The sequence below is a fragment of the Bubalus bubalis genome, chromosome X (assembly GCF_019923935.1).
Source record: "Bubalus bubalis isolate 160015118507 breed Murrah chromosome X, NDDB_SH_1, whole genome shotgun sequence".
In the NCBI taxonomy this organism is placed as follows: Eukaryota; Metazoa; Chordata; class Mammalia; order Artiodactyla; family Bovidae; genus Bubalus; species Bubalus bubalis.
In genome coordinates this window covers 68,001,193-68,021,838 of record NC_059181.1, presented here as the reverse complement: position 1 = coordinate 68,021,838, position 20,646 = coordinate 68,001,193, and the positions used below count along the sequence as shown (strand labels likewise).

Below are 20,646 nucleotides of genomic sequence, written 5' to 3'. Positions count from 1 at the left end.
GCTCTTTGTTAAACTTCTCTTGTATCTTCTTGATCTGTGTCTTCATTCTTATGCGTTCATTCTTCATTCTTGTCTTCATTCTTAAATCATCTTTACTCTAATTTTTTTCAGGTGCATTGCCTAAATCCAATTCACTTGTTCTTTTGAGGTTTTATCTTGTTCCTTAATTTGGAACATACTTCTCTGCCAGCTCATATTGTCTAACTTTCTGTGTTTGTGTTCTCCATTTCACAGGCTACAGAACTATAGTTCCTTTTGCTCTGGTGTCTGCTTCTTGGTGGTTGAGGTTGGTCCAGGGACTTGTGCAGCTTTGCTGTTGGACGAGACTGTGCCTGTCCACTGGTGGTTGGAGCGTAACCTTGTCCCTCTGGTGGGGAGGACTAAGTCAGGGGTTATGTTTTAGAGTGGTTGTGGGCTAAGGAGGACTTTGAGCAGCCTGTCTGCAGATGACTGGGGGCTGTGTTCTCATCTTGTTTGTTTGGCCTGAGGCATCCGAACATTGAAGCCTGCAGACTGTTGGGTGGGACCAGGTATTGTTTGCCCAAATGGCAACCTCTCGAGAGCTCTTGCTGATGAACATTCCTTGAGGCCTCTGCCACCAGTGTCCTTTCCTCCTACAGTGAGCCACAGCTGACTCCTGCCCCCCCAGTTGACCCTGCAATACTCACAGGTTTATCTGGCCCAGGCTCCTATGGAGTCACTGCTTTGACTTGCAGCCCAGTGCATGTGAAACCATGTGTGTGCCCTCCCAGAGTGGAAATCTCCACCCAGTCCTGTGGAGCTCTTATACCCAAGCTCCATTGGCCTTCAAAGCCAAATGTTATCCCCAGGCTGATGAGCTTGATGAGGGTCTCAGAAGTCTCACTCCTGTGGGAAATCTTTTGTAATATAATCATTTTCTAATATGTGGGTCACTTTCATTATGGAATTTGATTATATGGTGAAAGCACCCCTTCTACTGTCTCAGTTGTGGCTTCTTTGTCTTTGAATACAGAATATTTCTTGTAGTTTCTAGTGTTTTTTGTTGATGGTTATTTAGCAGTTTGTGGTGATTTTGATGTTTTCTTGAGAGGTGAGCTCAAGTCCTACTGTGCCATCTTGTCTCTTCCCTCATACCTAAATCCTAGAGTAAATTTCTAAAAATGACATTATTGGGTTAAAGTTAACACAGTTTTAGGACCTTTCATATATATTTTCACACTTACAGAAGTCAATATTTTCTTCCCCCAGCTGAATATGTAAATAGCCATTGTCTCACTGGTTCAGCAATAAAACAATGAGCAATCTGTTAATTAGAACACATGTTGGGGGAACTGCAATCCATTTGAGTTAATTTTTTTTATATGTTTTAAGATAGGGGTTCAGATTCATCCTTTTGCATGTAGATATCCAGTAGTCTAAGTACTATTTGTGAAAACTGTTGTCCCTATTGAATGTCTTGACCATGTGGAAAATCAATTGACTATAAATGTTAAGTTTTATTTCTGGGTTCTCATTTCTCTGCTGTTGGTTTTCATGTCTGTCCTTTATGTAGGAACATATTGTCTTGATTAATGTAAGCTTATATACCAATTTCTAGCCACATAAGTATTCTCACTACAAATTGTTTCTTTTTTTTTTACTTTGTGTGTTCTGATATGAAAATTGTATCTAACTTTTATAATCTATTTTTTAAAGAGATGGTGAATAATTTTCATGTGTATATTGGCCAGTTATATTTCTGAAGGTGCTCCATCCATCTTATTACTGATATGCTAAACCTCCCTCTTGAATAATTTAGAATGTTGATCACTGAATTTTTTTTTTATTTTTTTGTTCACTGGATTTCAAATTAAGTGTTCTCCATTTTGAACCCAGTGAAGATTTTTTGCTTTTTGTTTTTTCCTTTATCATTTTATTAAAGAATGTATGTAAAAGTGAAGCAGTTCTAAAATAGTACATAATTCACATAAGGAAATTTATCATAAAGTATTTTATTTTGCATTTTAAATATTCTTTAGGTCTGCGAAGAAAGCAGAGTTGGAAGAAAATCAGAGAAGTTACAAACAGAAGAAGAAAAGGCGACGCATTAAAGTTCAAGAAGACTCATCCAGTGAAAACAAGGTAATAAATAATGTACTTGGATTTATCACTGGTATAGTAGACCATAGTAAATATGTTATTACCTCATTTGCACTCTGTTCATAAGTTGAATTCTACTAGTTGATTTACATTTTAAGCTTTGTGGAAGAATTGACTAATTATTAAATATATAAATATGCAGAAGTGTTAACTTTAATATATTATCAATTTTTTTCTTTTCCTTCACTGAATTTGATGGAAAGTTCAAGCTTTCTAATTCATTATTTATATTCTTAGGCTATAGAACTGATATGAAGTGTTCTGTTTGATTACATAAAACATAATAACTCATTAAATGAATAAATTTCTTCTAGCAGTGAAATTAGTCAATTTCAGTTTCTTGTATATAAGCAGAATTATTTAGAGTACAAGTTCTCCATAATGTTTTATCAATTCTAGTCTCTTTTATAAGAGTTCATTTTTGTAATGACCCTTTTCACCATTTCTAATGTAAAATGCAGTGGCCTTAATTACATTCATAATTAGGAACTCTTGTGCCCATTAAACAGTAACTCCCCATTCCCGCCTATCTGCAGCTCCTCGGTGACGTCTAATTCTAATTTCTGTGCCTATAAATTTGCCTATTTTAGGTTTCTCATATAAATGAAGTCACACAATATTTGTCCTTTCTTTCTGGCTTATTTCATTGATATAATGTTTTCAAGGTTCATCCACCTTTTAGCATATATCTGAATTTCTTTTATTTTTAAGGTTGGATAATGTTCCAGTGTATGTATGAAAACATGTTGTGTTTATCCATTCATCTGTTGATGGACATTTGAATTCTTTCTACTTTTGGCTATTATAACGTTGTTGTGTATATGGTTATACAAATGTCTTTTTGAGTCCCTGCTTTTCTTTTATGTGCATAATCTTTTTTTTTGCCAGTTTATTTTTTTAATTGAAGGATAATTGCTTTAGAATTTTGTTATTTTCAATCATACATCAAGAATCAGCCATAGGTGCACCCATGTCCCCTCCCTCCCATCACCCTCCCCTTCCCACCCTTCTAGATCTGTCACAGAGCCCCTGTTTGAGTTCCCATACAGCAAATTCCTGTTGGCTATCTATTTTACATATGGTATTATAAATTTCCGTGTTACTGTCTCCATACATCTCACCCTCTTCCTTCTCCCCTACCCCTGTGTCCATAGATTTCTTCTCTTTGTCTGTTTTTCCATTGCTGCCCTGAAAATGGATTCATCAGTACCATCGTTCTAGATTCCATATCTATGCATCAGTGTATGATATTTATTTCTCTTTCTGACTTACTTCACTCTGTATAATAGACTCTAGGTCTGTCCACCTCATTAGAACTGACTCAAATGCATTCCTTTTTATGGCTGAGTACTATTCTGCTGTATATATGAACCACTGCTTCTTTATCCATTCATCTGTTGATGGACATCTAGGTTGCTTCCATGTTCTAGCTATTGTAAACAGCACTGCAGTGAACATTTGGATACATGTATCTTTTTCAATTTTGCTTTCCTCATGATCTATGCCTAGTAGTGGGATTGCTAGGTCATATAGTGGTTTTATTCGTAGCTTTTTAAGGAATCTCAATACTGTCTTCCATAGTGGCTGTATCAATTTACATTCCCACCAAGAGTGCAAGAGGGTTCCCTTTTCTGTACACCCTTTCCAGCATTTATTGTTTGTAGACTTTTTGATGATACTATTATGACCGCTGTGAGGTGATATCTCATTGTAGTTTTGATTTGCATTTCTCTAATAATGAGTGATGTTGAGCATTTTTTCTATGTATTTGTTAGCCATCTAGAGTGGGTTGCCATTCCCTTCTCCAGGGATCTTCCCAACCCAAGGATTGAACCCTAGTCTCCAACATTGCAGACAGAGTCTTTACTGTTTGAGTCACAAGGGAAGCCTTTATATTTGATAGTATAGTTATTTTCAGAATATTGATTCTTTCTAAGAGCATGTAATATCTCTCCATCTGTTTATGTCATCTTTGATTTATTTCATCAGTGTCTTATAATTTCCCATATACAGTTCTTTAGTCTTCTTACATAGGTTTATTCCTAGGTATTTTATTCTTTTTGTTGCAATGGTGAATGGGATTGTTACCTTAATTTCTCTTTCTGATTTTTCATTGTTACTATATAGGAATGCAAGTGAGTCAATGCTTTTAATACTTTTGGTTGTAATCTGAGATGTGCAATTGCTTGATCACATGGTAATTCTGTGTTGAACTTTTTGAGGGAGTTACCGTTTTCCCAATGCCCCAGCCTTCTAGTTTTTCCCCATCCTCACCAACACTTGTTATTTTCTGTTTGTTTTGTTTTGTTTTTAACTATCATAATGAGTGTGAGATAGTATCTCATTTGTGGTGTTGATTTAAATTTCCCTAATAAGAAGTGATGTTCAGTGTCCTTTTATTTGCTTATTTGACATTTCTGTGTCTCCTTTGGAGAATTTTCTGTTCAGTCCTTTGCCCCCTTTTTAGAGTTCTTTTTGTAAAATACTGTTCTGTGTTGTAAAGTGTAATTTTGAAGCTTTTCAGTATGTCTTCTTTTACCTTTTCTTGGCATATTAATTGGAGTGAGAAATGGATAAATCAGAAAACTTTGTAGTATTAATGTTTTGATCATTTAAATTCCATAGAGTAATTCTGAAGAAGATAAAGAAGAAGATGAAGAAGAAGATGAAGAAGAAGATGAAAATGATGATTCCAAGTCTCCTGGAAAAGGCAGAAAGAAAATTCGGAAGATTCTTAAAGATGATAAGCTAAGAACAGAAACACAAAATGCTCTTAAGGAAGAAGAAGAGAGGCGAAAACGTATTGCTGAGCGAGAGCGAGAGCGAGAGAAATTGAGAGAGGTAAACCACATTTTATTTATAATTTCTTTTTAACGTATGACTTTCATAGATTCTTACATTATAGTTCAGTCGTCCAAGAAAAGGATCTTGTAATCAACCAGAGATTTTTTGTAAGTTACTTTTTCCTATTGGCAGTATTTTATGCAACTTAAAAATCTTCATTAGGTAATATTAATAGAATTAGGAATATGGAAAGGATTTAGATTGTTGAATGATCACCAGAGTTACTGTTTTTTATTTGAGGTAGAAAAACATTAAAAAATTATTGCTTAAATCCATAAATGATTTCAATGTTTTGAATAAACTTTTTTTTTTTAAGAATTTGAATATTTTATTATTAAATTGTTTATTCTCCTGCAAGGCTGTTGCTTCACTGTATAAAAATAGCACCAGCAAACACAGTGTATTGCAAAATTAAGATAGTAATATTCTTCACTGGACACTATACAACTAACAAACTTTTCTCCACTGGCAGTTATTTCTAGTGGAAAGATAATTTTGACCCAAATCCAAGGATAGCTGTAAGCAAGTTACAAGTCATATAAGGTTTAAGATAACCATGGCATCCTTGAATTACATAATTTTTATAATTAGTTTTACCAGAGATAATTTCAGGAATTCTGAATATTATAACTGGAGCCTACCTAAAAATCACAGGATGCTGTGGAAAAAGATGCAGTATTTATCTGAAGTCATTAGAAAGTTAAGGGGTATTTTCTTCAGGAAACATTGTTAGAAGTAGTTTTTTCTGCTAAAAGTTGCTTTCTAAATATCTATCCACCACTAATTTAAGACAACTATGCTAGATTAAGTTGTTTGAAAGTAGTTTATTTAGGGGTTCCAGTTTCACTCCTCAATAGATTTTATGTATTTCTCATATGCTTCTTCACTCATCAGTTCATCTAGTTCTGAAGGGTTACTGAATGTCATCTTGATCAGCCAACCATCTTCGTAACAAGACTTGTTGACAAGTCCTGGATTTTCTGCTAGAGCTTTATTTATTTCAGTTACTTCTCCTGATAGAGGCGAATAGAGTTCACTAGCAGCTTTCACACTTTCCAAAGCACCAAACTCCTCTTGTTTGTTCAACTTTGTCCCAACTTCAGGCAGACTACAGTAAACAACATCTCCCAAAGCTTCCTGTGCAAAATTGCTGATTCCCACTGTTCCGACACCATTTTCTGTTGTTACCCATTCGTGTTTTTCTGTGAATTTCCGCACCGACAGCAGAGCAGGGCCGCAGCTCCCGGACGGCATCCGCTCGCAGTCCCCAGGGCCGCAGCGAGCAGGGCGCGCTGGGTGCCGAGATGGCGCGCAGGCTGCCGACCCCGGCCCGCACGCTCCGCACCGCCTGCAGCGCCATGTTCGCACGGGTGCAGAGGGTCTCCGCGCGGCACCTAGAGCACCCCGGCTGGCGGGGGCGGGGCGGGGCGGGACGGGGCGGCCCCGGAGCGAGCCAGAGCGAGCCGGAGCGAGCTGGCTGGACCGGGGCACGGGGGCGGGGCCCCGGGAGGTGGGGGTGTGGCTGACAGGGCCGCATGCGGGAGGGGCGTGGACGCTCGAAAAGCCCTGAGGCCCGGAAGGGCTGAATAAACTTTTCATTATAAAATAAAGGTCCATCTAGTCAAAGCTGTGGTTTTTTCTAGTAGTCGTGTATGGATGTGAGAGTTGGACCATAAAGAATGCTGAGCGCTGAAGAATTGATGCTTTTGAACTGTGGTTTTGGAGAAATCTCTTGAGAGTCCCTTGGACTGCCGGGAGATCAAACCAGTCAATCCTAAAGGAAATCAGTCCTGAATCTTCATTGGAAGGACTGATGCTGAAGCTGAAACTCCAATACTTTGGCCACCTGATGCGAAGAACTGACTCATTTGAAAAGACCCTGATGCTGGGAAAGATTGAGGGCAGGAGAAGGGGACGAGGATGTGCAGTATTTTATGCAACTTAAAAAATCGTCATTAGGTAATGTTAATAGAATTAGGTACATGGAAAGGATTTAGATTGTTGAATGATCACCAGAGGATGAGATGGTTGAATGGCATCACCGATGTGATGGACATGAGTTTGAGCAAGCTCTGAGAGTTGGTGATGGACAGGGAAGCCTGACATGCTGCAGTCCATGGAGTTGCAAAGAGTTGGACACAACTGAACGACTGAACTGAGCTGAACAGGCAAAGGAATAGTATTATAAATCTCCATATGTACAATACCCACCTTCAATAATTACCAACATATTCTGGAGATGGAAATGGCAACACACTCCAGTATTCTTGCCTGGAAAGTCCCATGGACAGAGGAGCCTGGCAGGTTACAGTCCATGACGTCTCAAAGAGTCAGACACAACTTAGTGACTATACAGCAAATGGCAATTTAGCACCATTTTGTAGAAGAAAAAGCAAGGAAAGGAAGAAGAAAGATTATATTGGCACTGTGAGAGTGAGAGAGGAAGTTCAGTTCAGTTCAGTTGCTCAGTCGTGTCCGACTCTTTGCGACTCCATGAATCGCAGCACGCCAGGCTGTCTATCACCAACTCCCGGAGTTCACCCAAACTCACGTCCATCGAGTCAGTGATGCCATCCAGCTATCTCATCCTCTGTCATCCCCTTCTCCTCCTGCCCCCAATCCCTCCCAGTATCAGAGTCTTTTCCAGTGAGTCAAATCTTCGCATGAGGTGGCCAAAGTACTGGAGTTTCAGCTTTAGCATCATTCCTTCCCAAGAAATCCCAGGGCTGATCTCCTTCAGAATGGACTGGTTGGATCTCCTTGCAGTCCAAGGGACTCTCAAGAGTCTTCTCCAACACCACAGTTCAAAAGCATCAATTATTCGGCACTCAGCCTTCTTCACAGTCCAACTCTCACATCCATACATGACCACAGGAAAAACCATAGCCTTCACTAGACGAACCTTTGTTGGCAAAGTAATGTCTGTGCTTCTGAATATGCTATCTAGGTTGGTCATAACTTTCCTTCCAAGGAGTAAGCTTCTTTTAATTTCATGGCTGCAGTCACCATCTGCACAAATAAGCTGGAATTTTGACTGACACACTTGTAAAACAGCTTGCTCTGAACTAGTCAGTGTGTTGCAGTTCAGTTACTGACTAGGGTCTCTTTTTCTGACTTCTGAGTGACCAGGGCCAATCTTCATTTCTCATTGTGCTCAATTCATTTATTCAAGAATTATTACATATCAGTCAGTAATTGTGGGTCTTTATTTTGTCAAGTGGTACAGGAAGAAAAGACTAGATACATATTCATATTCAGATGTTTTAATTCTTTGCCCCAAAGCAATTTACTTAATCCTTCAAATCTCTTTACTCATGTGTGAAATAAGGCAAATTATATCTTCCTTATAGGAGTGGTCAAAAGATTTAATGAAATAATCCACATTAAACATTTAGCACAATACCAGGCATATGGTAATAAAAAAGTAATTGTAGATTTTAGATGATGATGATGATGTTATGTGGTTAGGGATTGCAAATAAATAATTTACTGAACTTTCAAAAAAAATTAGCAACACATGACTAGTTTTTTTTTTCATCTGTTCTTTGAACTGAACTGAACTGAACTTGTTCAGTTGTTCAGTCATGTCTGACTCTTTGCAATCCCATGGACTGCAGCCCACCAGGGTTCTCTGTCCTTCACCATCTCCTGGAGCTTGGTCAGACTCATGTCCATTGAGTTGATGATGGCATCTAACTGTCTTGTCCTCAGTCATCCCCTTCTCCTCCTGTCTTCTGTCTTTCCCAGCATCACGGCTAGTTTTTTTGTCATCTATTCTCTTACCTTAACAATATTTTGAGAAGTCTCAGATATGATATCATTTTGATAATATATGGTTCAGAATATATTGTTGAAAGATAAGAACTTTTAAACATTACTACAGTATCATTATTACACTTAAACATTAAGAATAATTTCATAATGTCAGATGTCTAGTTAATATTAAAAATTCTTTCATTTATGTCACAAGCATAATAGTGGTTTATAAAAATATTTGTTATGAATCAGGAACCTAAGAAGGTCTCACTGTGTTTTGTGTTACATTTGGATACTTATGTTTATCCTTAAGCTATTCCTACACTGTCTTGGTTACTGTAACCTTATAGTAATTCTTGGAATGATATACTGTAATTTCTACAACTTGGTTCCACATTTTTAGAGTTGTTTTGGTATACTCAGTTATTCATATTTCCTTATGAATTTTAGTATCCTGTCAATTTTTAATAAGAATCTTCCTGGAACTTTTATGGGGATTTTGTTGGCTCTCTAGTGACATCTTAACAGATTTTGTTTACATTTATGTAAATATTGTATATTTCCCATTTATTTAGCTCTTCTTTGATTTCTCTTAGCAGCGTTTTATGGTTTTCATTGTACATAACTAGCACTTATTTTTCTAAATTTATCCTTAAGTAATCTATGTTTTCTGTTGTCACGGTAAATGAAATTTCAAATGATTTAATGACCTTGTGTTCTGTGAGCTTACTATATTCTCCACCTTTTTGGTAGATTCCTAAGGATTTTCTACATATTCAATCATGTTGTCTATACATAAAACACCACCACCACCACCACCAAAAGGATGGTTAATTTTTTCAAATGCATTTTAATGTATCTGTGGGATGATGTAGAAAATGTCTTGCACTGCCAGAATAAGTCTCACTGGTCATCTTATATTACTCTTTTTATATATTGTTGTATTTCTTTTCTTATATTGTTTCACCAGGAGTTTTACCTCACTTTTAAGTAGGCATGTTGGGTTATAAATTCCTTTACTTGTATATCTTTCTGCGTTTTTTATTACAGTAATACTGTTCTCATGTAAAATGAAAAGGGAAATGCTCCTGTCTCCTCTACTTATAAGTATTTTTTATAAGATAGATAGCATTTCATTCTTAAATGTTTGCTAGAATTCTCCAGTAAAGGTACTCTCCTGAGTTTTCTGAGTTTTTTAAAATTTTTAAACAGATTGTATTTAATAAGTTATTATTATTACTTTAATAAATATAGGGCCATTTAGATGATCTGTTCTCTTTTGATCTCTTTTGGTAAATTTTTCTTTGAGATATTTGTCCGTTTCATTTAAGTAGACAAATGTATTGTTTCAAATAAATTTGTTTATAATACTCCTTTTTTAATGTTTTTGTTTTTTGTAGACCCTGTTATGATAGCTCATCTTTCATTTCTGTCAATGATAATTTATCTTTTTTTTTCTTGATTAGTCTCTTTAGAGGTTTAGAGATTGTACTATCCTTTCAAAAAAACCAGCTTTGGATTTAGTAATTTTTTTCTTATTATTTTACCTTTCGCTATTTCATTGGTTTTCACTCTGATTTTGTGTTGTCACTTTTTCTCTGGGTACAATTTCCTTTTTTTAAATAGCTATTTAAGGTGGCTTTTGACTGTTGATTCTTTTTTAATCTATAAATAATATAAAATTCCCCAATGTGCATATTATTTTAAATGTTGAACTGTATGAATTTTGATGTTTTGTGTTTTGCTTTTTACTCTTTTGTTTTTCTTATGACCCAGAAAATGATGGTCCACGCAAATATTTTACTTTTGTGGTGTGAAATATTCTATAAATTTCAGTTAGGTTATGTTGATTTATTACATTCACATCCTGTATATCCTTAATGATATTTTGTCTCATAGAGCAAATTTGAGGTCTGCAAGTTTAATTGTCAGTTTGTCATTTTCTCATTGCACTTCTCTGTTTTTTCTCATAGTTTGTTAAAGCTCTGCTAGGTACATCTACTTGTGGGATTATTATGTCTTTCTCATGAATTGATCCATTATCAGTATGTAAAGTCCCTTTTTAACACTGCTGATTTTTCATCTGAAATCTTCTCTGTTTGAGTATGGTGTAGTCATACCATCTTATTTTTCAAGTACTTTGCTATGAAAAGTTCCAACATACTGCTAAGTTTACAGAATTTCACAGTGATTTCCCATAAACTCATGTCCTACATTTTTCTGTTGATATTTCACTATACTTGGTTTATGACTATTTATCTACTAAGCTCTCTATCCTTCATTATATTTTTATGCATTTGAAAGTCAGTTGCAAACATTATTTCACTTCACCTAAATGCTTTAGGTTGCATATCATTAATTAGAATTGATATTTATTTAAAATTTTTCTTTTTATGAAAAATTTACTTAGAGTGAAATATACCAATCTTAAGTTTACATTTTGTTTTTGACATACCATGGAATTCGGAAATGTATATATTTTCATGGTTTTCTTCACCTTGCCTTTTTTTCTTTTTACTTAATATTTGGAGAGTGTTTTTTCCTCAGTAGCTTGTGTCTGCCCTTAACTGTGGCAAAACTTACCTTTTGAATGGACATATCACTGTCAACCTTGCCTTCCCCAAATCTTCTTTTGAGGTACAGTTAGGTTGTTTCAAGGTTTTCACTAAACTGGAGTATCCTGTTATGTATTGGAATGACTTATTTTGTTTGTGCTTCTTTGGGTTCTTTTTAAAAATTTTCTTATTATTTTAACTATTTTTAAGTACACAGGTCAGTGAAATACATGTTGTGTAATCATCATCACCATCCTTTTCAATGCCTTTTTCATCATTCCAAACAGAAACTCTGTACCCATTTAAAACTAGAGCCCATCCCCTTTTTCCACTAGTCTCTTGTAACCTCTCTTCTACTTTCTGTCTCTTATGAATTTGCCTATTTACCTCATATAAGTGGATTTATTCAATATTTGTCCTTTTGTCTTATTTCACATGACAGAATATTTTCAAGATTCATTCATGTTGTACCAACTATTAGAATTTCATTTGTTTTTAAGGATGAACATTGCATTGTATGCATATACCACATTTTGTTTATTCATTCATCTGTTTTTTTAAAAAATTGTGTTCTTTAATTTTAAATTTGTTTATTTTTAAATTGGAAGATAATTACTTTACAGGATTGTGTTGGTTTCTGCCAGTCATTAACATAAATCACCCATAGGTATACGTATGTCCTCTCTCTTTAAATCTCCCTCCCATCTCCCTCCGCATTCCACCCCTCCCCAGTTTGAGTTTTCATTGTCATATAACAAATTCCAATTGGCTGTCTATTTTATATATGGTAATATAATTTTCCATGTTACTCTCTCCATACATCCCACCCTATCCTCCCCGCCCCCCTTGGTGATCCATAAGTCTTTCTCTGTGTCTGTGTCTCCATTGCTGCCCTTCAAATAATTTCATCAGTACCATCTTTCTAGATTCCATATATATGTATTAGTATACAGTATTTGTTTTTGTGTTTCTGACTTACTTCACTCCATATAATAGGCTCTGCATTCATCCACCTCATTAGAACTGACTCAAATGGATTCCTTTTTATGGCTGAATAGTATTCTGTTGTATATATGAACCACAGCTTCTTTATCCATTCATCTGTTGACATCTGGGTTGCTTCCATGTTCTAGCTCTTGTAAACAGCACTGTTCTAGCTATTGGGATACATGTATCTTTTTCTGTTTTGGTTTCCTCATGGTTTATGCCTAGTAGTGGGATTGCTGATCATATGGTGGCTTTATTCCTAGTTTTATAAGGAATCTCAATTCTGTCTTATATAGTTGCTGTATCAATTTACATTCCCACCAAGAGCGCAAGAGGGTTCCCTTTTCTCCACACCCTCTCCATCTGGGCTCACAAAATCACTGGGTTCCCTGTGTTATATAGCCACTTCCCACTAGCTCTCTATTTTATACAGGAAGATGCATATATGGCAGTGTCACTTTCTTAATTTGTCCTACCTTCTCCTTCCCCTGCTGTGTGCACAAGTCCACTCTACATCTGGGTATTCATTCATCTGTTGATGTATATTTTAGGGTTCTTACACTTTCTGGCTGTTGGGAATAATAGTGCTAGGAACATGGATATATGAATATCTCTTCAAGTTCCTGCTTTCCATGTGTCTGGGTATATATATACAAAAGTGGAATGATTGAGGAACATTGAGGAGTCATCACATCGTTTCCTTAACAGCTGTACCACTTTACATTTCCACAGCAATGCATACAGGTTCCAATTTCTCTACATCTTTACAACATTTCTTTTTTTTTTCCTTTCCTTTCTTTCTCTTCTTTCTTACCTTTTTCTGCCCCCCACCCCCCACCCCATTTGTAATAGCCAACATTATGGACGTGAAGTGGTATTTCATTATGGTTTTGTTTTTTAAGAAGTTAAGTTTTATTTGGGGCAAAATTGGGACTGCACTGAGGGAGACAACACCTCAGATAGCTCTGAGACACTGCTCTAAGAGGTAGTGGGGTAAGGTGGTGAAGGGAAATTTTGTGAAATCAAGCACTTATCTTAAAAAAAAGTTTTTCTGCTTTTCATGAGGAGATGATGTCACTATGAAGGAGTTTAGTGCTTTTCTAGATAAGAGGAGATGCAAGAATTTGGATAATTAAGGTTTTGATTTGCGTCTTCTTAATGACTAGTGATGTTGAGCATCTTTTTATGTGTGTATTGACTATTTGTATATCTTTGGAGAAATGTCTATTCAAATCCTTTGCACATTTAAAAATTGTGTTGTTTTTGTTATTGTTGTATTGTAGGGGTTCTATATATATCTGGATATCAGTCTGTTATCAGATATGTGATTTGCAAATATATTCCTCCATCTCATGGATTATCTTGAATTCTGTTGATAAATATCCTTGGCATAAAATTTTGAAATTTTGATGAAGTCCAGTTGATCTATTTTTTTTTCTTTCATTGCATGTGCTTTTTATGTTTTATTTAAGGCATCATTGCCAAAGCCTGTGTCATAACAATTTCTTTCTTTGCCATTTTGTATAATCCTGTGTAATATATACTGTTGAATTTTGTTTGCTGGTACTTTGTGGAATAATTTTGAGAGTATATTCACAGAGAATCTGTAGTTTTCTTATAGTTTATCTTTTAAATTTTAAATTAGGGTAATGCTGGTCTCATTGAATGAATTAGAAAATATTCCCTCCTCTTTAGTTTTCTAGAAGAGTTTGAGAAAAATTGGCATTATTATTATGTCTAATTTGGAGAAATGTCTATTTAAGTCTTATGCCCATTTTTTGGTTGGGTTGTTTGTTTTCTGATGTTAAACTTCATGACCTGCTTGTATATTTTGGAGATTAATCTATTGTCAGTTGCTTCATTTGCAATTATTTTCTCCCATTCTGAGGATTGTCTTTTCATCTTGTTTATGGTTTCTTTTGCTGTTCAGAAGCTTTAAGTTTAATTAGGTTCCATTTGTTTATTTTTGTTTTTATTTCCATTACTCTAGTAAGTGGGTCATAGAAAGTCTATTTATGTCAGAAAGTATTCTACGTTTTCCTCTAAGAGTTTTATAGTTTGTTGTCTTACATTTAGGTTTTTAACCCATTTTGAGTTTTTCTTTGTGTATGATATTAGGAAATGTTCTAATTTCATTCTTTTGCATATAGCTGTCCAGTTTTCCTGTCTTTTCTCCATTGTATAGTCTTTCCTTCTTTGTCGAAGATAAGGTGCCCATAGGTGTATGGGTTTATCTTTGGGCTTTCTGTCTTGTTTCACTGGTCTATATTTCTGTTTTTGTGGCAGTACCATACTGTGTTGATGACTAACTTTGTAGTATAGTCTGAAGTTAAGAAAGTTGATTCCTTCAGCTGTTTTCTTCTTTCTCAAGATTGCTTTTTCTATTCGGGTCCTTTTGTGTATCCACACGAATTCTGAAATTGTTTGTCCTAGTTCTGTGAAAAATGCCATTGGCGATTCGATAGGGATTGCATTGAATCTGTAGGTTGCTTTGGGTAATATATTCATTTTCACAATGTTGATTCTTCCAATCCAGCAACATGGTATATCTCTCCATCTATTTGTGTAGTCTTTGATTTCTTTCAAAAATGTCTTATAGTTTTCTGTATATGCCTCTTTTCTCTCCTTGAAGCTCTATACAATCATCAAGAACAAGACCTGGAGCTGACTGTGGCTCAGATCATGAGCTCCTTATAGCAAAATTCAGGCTCAAATTGAAGAAAGTAGGGAAAACCACTAGGCCATTCAAGTATGACTTAATCAGATCCTTTTTGATTATACAGTGGAGGTGATTTATAGATTTAAGGGATTAGATTTGATAGACAAGTGCCTGAAAATCCATTTTGGTTTTAGGTTCATAACTTTGTACAGTAGGCAGTGCCAAGAAAGCAAAGTGTTTGTCTAAGGAGGCTTTAGAAATTGCTGAGGAAAGAAGAGAAGTGAAAGGCAAGGAAGAAAGGAGAAGATATACCCAACTGAATGCAGAGTTCCGGAGACTAGCAAGCAGAGATAAGATCTTAAATGAACAATACAAAGAAATAGAGGAAAACAATAGAATGGAAAAGACTAGAGGTCTCTTCAAGGAAATTGGAAACATCAGTGGAACATTTCATGGAAGGATGGGTACGATAAAGGACGGAAATGGTGACCTGACAGAAGCTGAAGAGATTAAGTAGAGGTGGCTGGAGTACACAGATGTATACAAAAATGGTATTAATGACCTGGATAACCACAATGGTGTAGTCACTCACCTAGCACTAGACATCCTGAAGTGTGAAGTCAGATGGGCCTTAGGAAGAATTACAATGAGCAAAGCTATTGGAGGTGTTGGATTTCCAGCTGAGTTATTTCAAATCATAAAAGATAATGCTGTTAAAGTGCTGTACTCAATATGCTGGCAAATTTGGAAAACTCAGCAGTGGCCACAGGACAGGAAAAGGTCAGTTTTCTTTCCAGTCCCAAAGAATGGCAATGCCATAGAATGTTCAAACTACCATACAATTGCTGTCATTTCACATGCTAGTAAGTTTATACTCAGAATCCTTCAAGCTAGGCTTCAACAGTATGTGAATTGAGAACTTCCATATGTCCAAGCTGGGTTTAGAAGAGGCAGAGGAAGCAGAGATGAAATTGCCAGCATTTGTTTGATTATGGGGAAAGCAAGGAAATTCCAGAAAAACATCTGCTTCCTTGACTATACTGAAGCCTTTGACTATGTGGATCACAACAAAGTCTGGAAAATTCTTAAAGAGATGGGAATACCAGACCACCTTACTTATCTCCTGAGAAACCTGTATGCAGGTAAGAAGCCAAGTTAGAACCAGATGTGGAACAACGAACAGGTTCAAAATTGGGAAAGGCGTATGAGAAGGATGTATATTGTCACTCTGCTTATTTAACTTCTTTACAGAGTTACCTCATGTGAAATCCTGGGCTGGATAAATCAGGAGCTAGAATCAAGATTGCCAGGAGGAACACCAACAACCTCAGATATGCAGATGATACCACTGTAATGACAGAAAGTGAAGAGGACCTAACGAGCCTCTTGATGAGGGTGAAACAGGAGCGTGAAAAAGCTGGCTTAAAACTCAACATTAAAAAAAACTAAGATTATGGCCTGTAGTCCCCTCACTTCATGGCAGATAGAAGGGGAAAAAGTGAAATTAGTGACAGATTTTATTTTGGGGGGCTTCAAAATCACTGCTGCCAGTGACTGTAGCCATGAAATTAAAAGATGCTTGCTCCTTGGAAGGAAAGCTGTGACAAATCTAGACAGAGTATTAAAAATCAGAGATATCACTTTGACAATAAAGGTCCATAAATAAAAGCTATTATTTTCCAGTAGTCAATTACAGATGTGAGGGCTGGACCATAAATAAGGCTGCGCACTGAAGAATAGATGCTTTCACATTGTGGTGTTGGAAAAGATTCTTGAAATTCCTTGTACAGCAGGAAGATCAACCCAGTCAATCCAAAAGGAAATCAACCCTGAATATTCATTGGAAGGATTGATGCTAAATCTGAAGATTCAGTACTTTGGCCACCTGGTGCAAAGAGCTGATTTATTGGATAAGACCCTGATGATCAGAAAGATGGAAAGCAAAAGGAGCAGGGGGCAGCAGAGTATGAGATGTTTAGATATTGTCACCAACTCAATGGACATTAATTTGGGAGATAGTGATGGCAGAGTAGCCTGGCATGCTGCAGTCCATGGCGTTGCAACAATTAGGACCCAGTTTACCCCTGAACAATAACAACAACAACAACAACAATACTGCCCCTTTTTTCCTTAAGTACATTCATTCCTAGGTATTTTATCTTTTTGTTTCAGTGGTGAATGGGATTGTTTCCTTAATTTCTTTCTGAGTTTTCATTGTTAGTGTATAGGAATGAAAGAGATTTCTATGTATTGATTTTGTATCCTGCAACTTACTAAATTCACTGGTTAGCTTTGGTAATTTTCTGATAGCATCTTTATGGTTTTCTATTTATAGTATAATATCATCTCAAAACAGTGAGAATTTTACTTCTTTTCTAAACCCTGAATTCCACAAGCTTTAGTATTCTATTTTATTTTAATTTGAAGGTGTTTTCTAATGTCTCTTGTAATTTCTTATTTGACCTTTTTGTTATTTAAGAGTGTCATTTTTAAATGATGCATATTTGCGTTTTCCCCATTGTTCTTCTATTACTGATTTCTAGTTTCATTCCGTTGTGATTGGAGATTTTAAATTTTTATTTAATTTTTTAATAAGTTGATAAGCTTTTTCATTTTATTTTATTTTAAATTTTATTTTATTTGAAGTATTGTTAATTTTATGTTTTTGATGTTTTAAAATTTATTAAGGCTTGTTTTGTGCCCTATCATGTGGTCTGTCCTTAAGAAGTGTTACATGAAGTTGAGAAAATTTGTACTCTGCTGTTGTTGAATGGAGTGTTCTCTTTGATAGGACTTACTGGTCGACATTGTTGTTCAAGTTCTGTGTTTCCATCTTCAGTTGGCTTATTCTATTTATTACTGAAAGTAGGGTATTATGTCTCCAAACTATTTTTGTAGAACAGTCTATTATTTCTCCTTTCAATTCTGTCAGTGTTTGCTTCATATAATTTGGGACTCTGATTTTGGTATATTTATCTTTATGATTGTTATATCTTCTTGGTAATCTATAGATATTTTCTTTGTAGTTAACATGGGATTAGATGTAACCTCCTAAAGTCATAATGTTATAGTTTGAATTTAATGAACTTAACTTTAATCATGTAGAAAAATATTGTAAATGTATTATACAGCCCCATTTCTCCTTGCATATAATTTGTGTTGCACATTTTGTTTTTATGTATTTTATGCCCCAGTAACATATAGTTACTTTTTATGGTTTGTCTTTTAAATTCTATAGAAAGTAAACTTGGAGTTACAAACCAAAATGTCAATACTATTGGGTTTTGTGTTTGGCCGTGTGTGTTTTCCATACATATGGATAGTTCTTTATCCATCTTTCAGTATTCTTTCATTTCAGCCCAAAGGCTTCACTTTAGCAATTTTTGTTGCGTAGGTCTATTTTTAATGAACTGTCTTGGTTTAAGAATGTATTAGTTTCTCCCTCTATTTTGAATGATACTTTTGTTTAATATAAAATTCTCAGGTGACAGTTACTTTATTTCAGTAGTTTAAAATATATCATTGCGCTGCCTTTTGATCTTCAAGTTTCTGATGAGAAATAAACTGATAATGTTATTGATGATCCCTTTTGTGATAGATCACTTCTCTCTTGATACTTTCAAGATTCTTTCTGTCTTTATACTGTGAAGGTGTAACTATAATGTGGTTAGTCTGAGTCTCTTAGTTTATCTCAGTTCAAGTTTGTTGTGCTTCTTGGATTTGTAGCTCCTGGTCTTTACTCAGGCTACCCCAAATTTGGAAGTTTTGGCCATTATTTCCTCAAATAACCTTTTGCCTGTATTTTTCTTCTCCTTTGACTCTCATAATATGCATATTGGTCTGCTTGATGATATCCCACAAGTCCCTTGGTCTCTCACTTTTCTTAATTCTGTTTTCTTTCTGCTACTTAGACTTGATAATTTCAGTTGTCACCTTCATGTTCAATGATTCTTCTTCCTGCTCATATCTGAATTGTTTTTAAAGTTATTTCACTTTTTTCTTTTTCAGTTCCAGATTTTCTGTTTGGTTCTTGTTTGTAATTTCTACTTCTTTGTTGATATTCCCCATTTTGTATCTTTTCTTGATGTTTTTTAGATTGTTCCCACTTTTGCTTTGTGTAATGAGTCCGTTGTTGAGGACCTCTTAGGGATGTTTTCTGTTATTTTAATTTCTTCTTTTGAATTGCCCATGTTTTCCTGTTTCATTGTTTGGTTTGTGGGGGTTTTTTTTATTGCCATTAGGGGTTTAGCTATTATAATGTGATAACTCTGGAAGTTAAGTTTTCTCCCTTTCCAAGGATTTTTTGTATTTTTTTCTTTAGTTGTTACTGTCTGATTGTTATGAGACTCTCCTCATTTATTTTTACAAAGTTTGTTTATTGTTGTACATCATTACTTAATGCTCTTTTCCTTTCTCTAGTGTTCTGTTAATGTTTTGAGGGAAATTTCCTTGAATGCTGATTTCTTCTCAGTCTTTTTAAATTAGCTCTGTACTGGGATACTTCTCTAGTACTTAACTAGGCTTACAGTTAAGTTAAGGATCCCTCTGAAGTTAAAACTTGAGGTTTGCTCAGTGTTCCCCCCCCCCCCCGGGGAAACATGGCTTTTTAAATTATTCTGTATGTTTTGCTAGTTTCAGATGCCCTAAATTCCAAGAGTCTTATCCTATCTTCTTTTCTGGGCCTTAGATGGTCAGTTGTATTTCTCCGTGTATAATGTCTTGGCCCTGGCATCTGTGGGTTTACAGTTGCCTTGTAACTATTTTTTTCTCTTTAAGCATTTCCTTCTGTTTCTCCCATTAGAATTTAAGTTAGGTGAAATAGTAGTAAGAATTTTATGTCATTCCTTCAGTTATCCTCTGGCAGGTTAGAATAGCTGTACACAATAACTAGCAAATAATTTATACTGTATTCCCTCTGGTTTGAGGGAAGAAACTGTCCACAAGGCTACTGCTGCTTCAAGAATAAGACTATCACTTCACTAACAGGTAGTGGGGTAAGAGCAAGTAAAAATACTATAAAACTTTACTACCATTTTGAAAATGGCCTTTTCTTGACTGGTCATTTACTTGGCTGCTATAAACCTTTGACTGTTTTCCAGAACTCTGACAAAGTTGGTTCAAACAGTTTGTGATTTTTAAAGTTTTTTCATTTTTCATTTGTTTTTATATTTCTGTGTGAAAACAGGAGCTTAGAGCTTGTTTCTTGTCATTTTGCTGACATCTTACTTTTCCCTTAGTTTCTGAATGTTATAATCCATGGGTATAGAATTCTAAGTTATTAGCTTTTTCTTGATGTTGCTTCTTCATGACATGTTGTTTCTTGTCTTTATTTTTGCCCCTCAACCTACCCATGTGTATGTAATGTGTCTTTTTTTCTTTTTTAAAATGATTAGATGTTTTAATGGTTTGTGAAAACTTATCTATTTATCACTGACTTTCAGGAATTGATGGTTGTGATTTTCTTAGTTTTTATCCTGCCTGGTGCTCCTTTAACTTGCTGGTTCTTTGGACTTACAGTTTCTATCAAAATTTTTGAAAGTTTTGACCATTATTTCTTCAGACAAGGTTTTCTGTTCTTTTCCTATATGAGACTCTAATTACATATGTATTAGATTGCTGAGCATTTTCCCACTAGTTTCTTCAATTCCTCCCCCTGCCCCCTCCCCTCTCCCATTTCATTTTAGGTAGTTTCTCTTGCTTTGTCTTCAAGCAAGATCTTTTCTT

At 35.6% G+C, this 20,646-nt stretch overlaps 1 protein-coding gene and 1 pseudogene across 8 annotated transcripts in view; one reads left to right on the top strand and one right to left on the bottom strand.

Annotated features, from left to right (window-relative positions):
* ATRX (ATRX chromatin remodeler) overlaps positions 1 to 20,646 on the top strand; it is a 287,562-nt gene that overhangs the window by 147,232 nt on the left and 119,684 nt on the right. For all 8 annotated transcript variants that reach the window (XM_044936882.1, XM_044936879.1, XM_044936880.1 and 5 more), the window contains 2 exons: positions 2,001 to 2,103; positions 4,747 to 4,962. In XM_044936882.1, the coding sequence (XP_044792817.1) occupies positions 2,001 to 2,103; positions 4,747 to 4,962 (319 nt within the window). The remainder of the gene's footprint in view (positions 1 to 2,000; positions 2,104 to 4,746; positions 4,963 to 20,646) is intronic.
* LOC112582318 lies at positions 5,778 to 6,325 on the bottom strand (annotated as a pseudogene).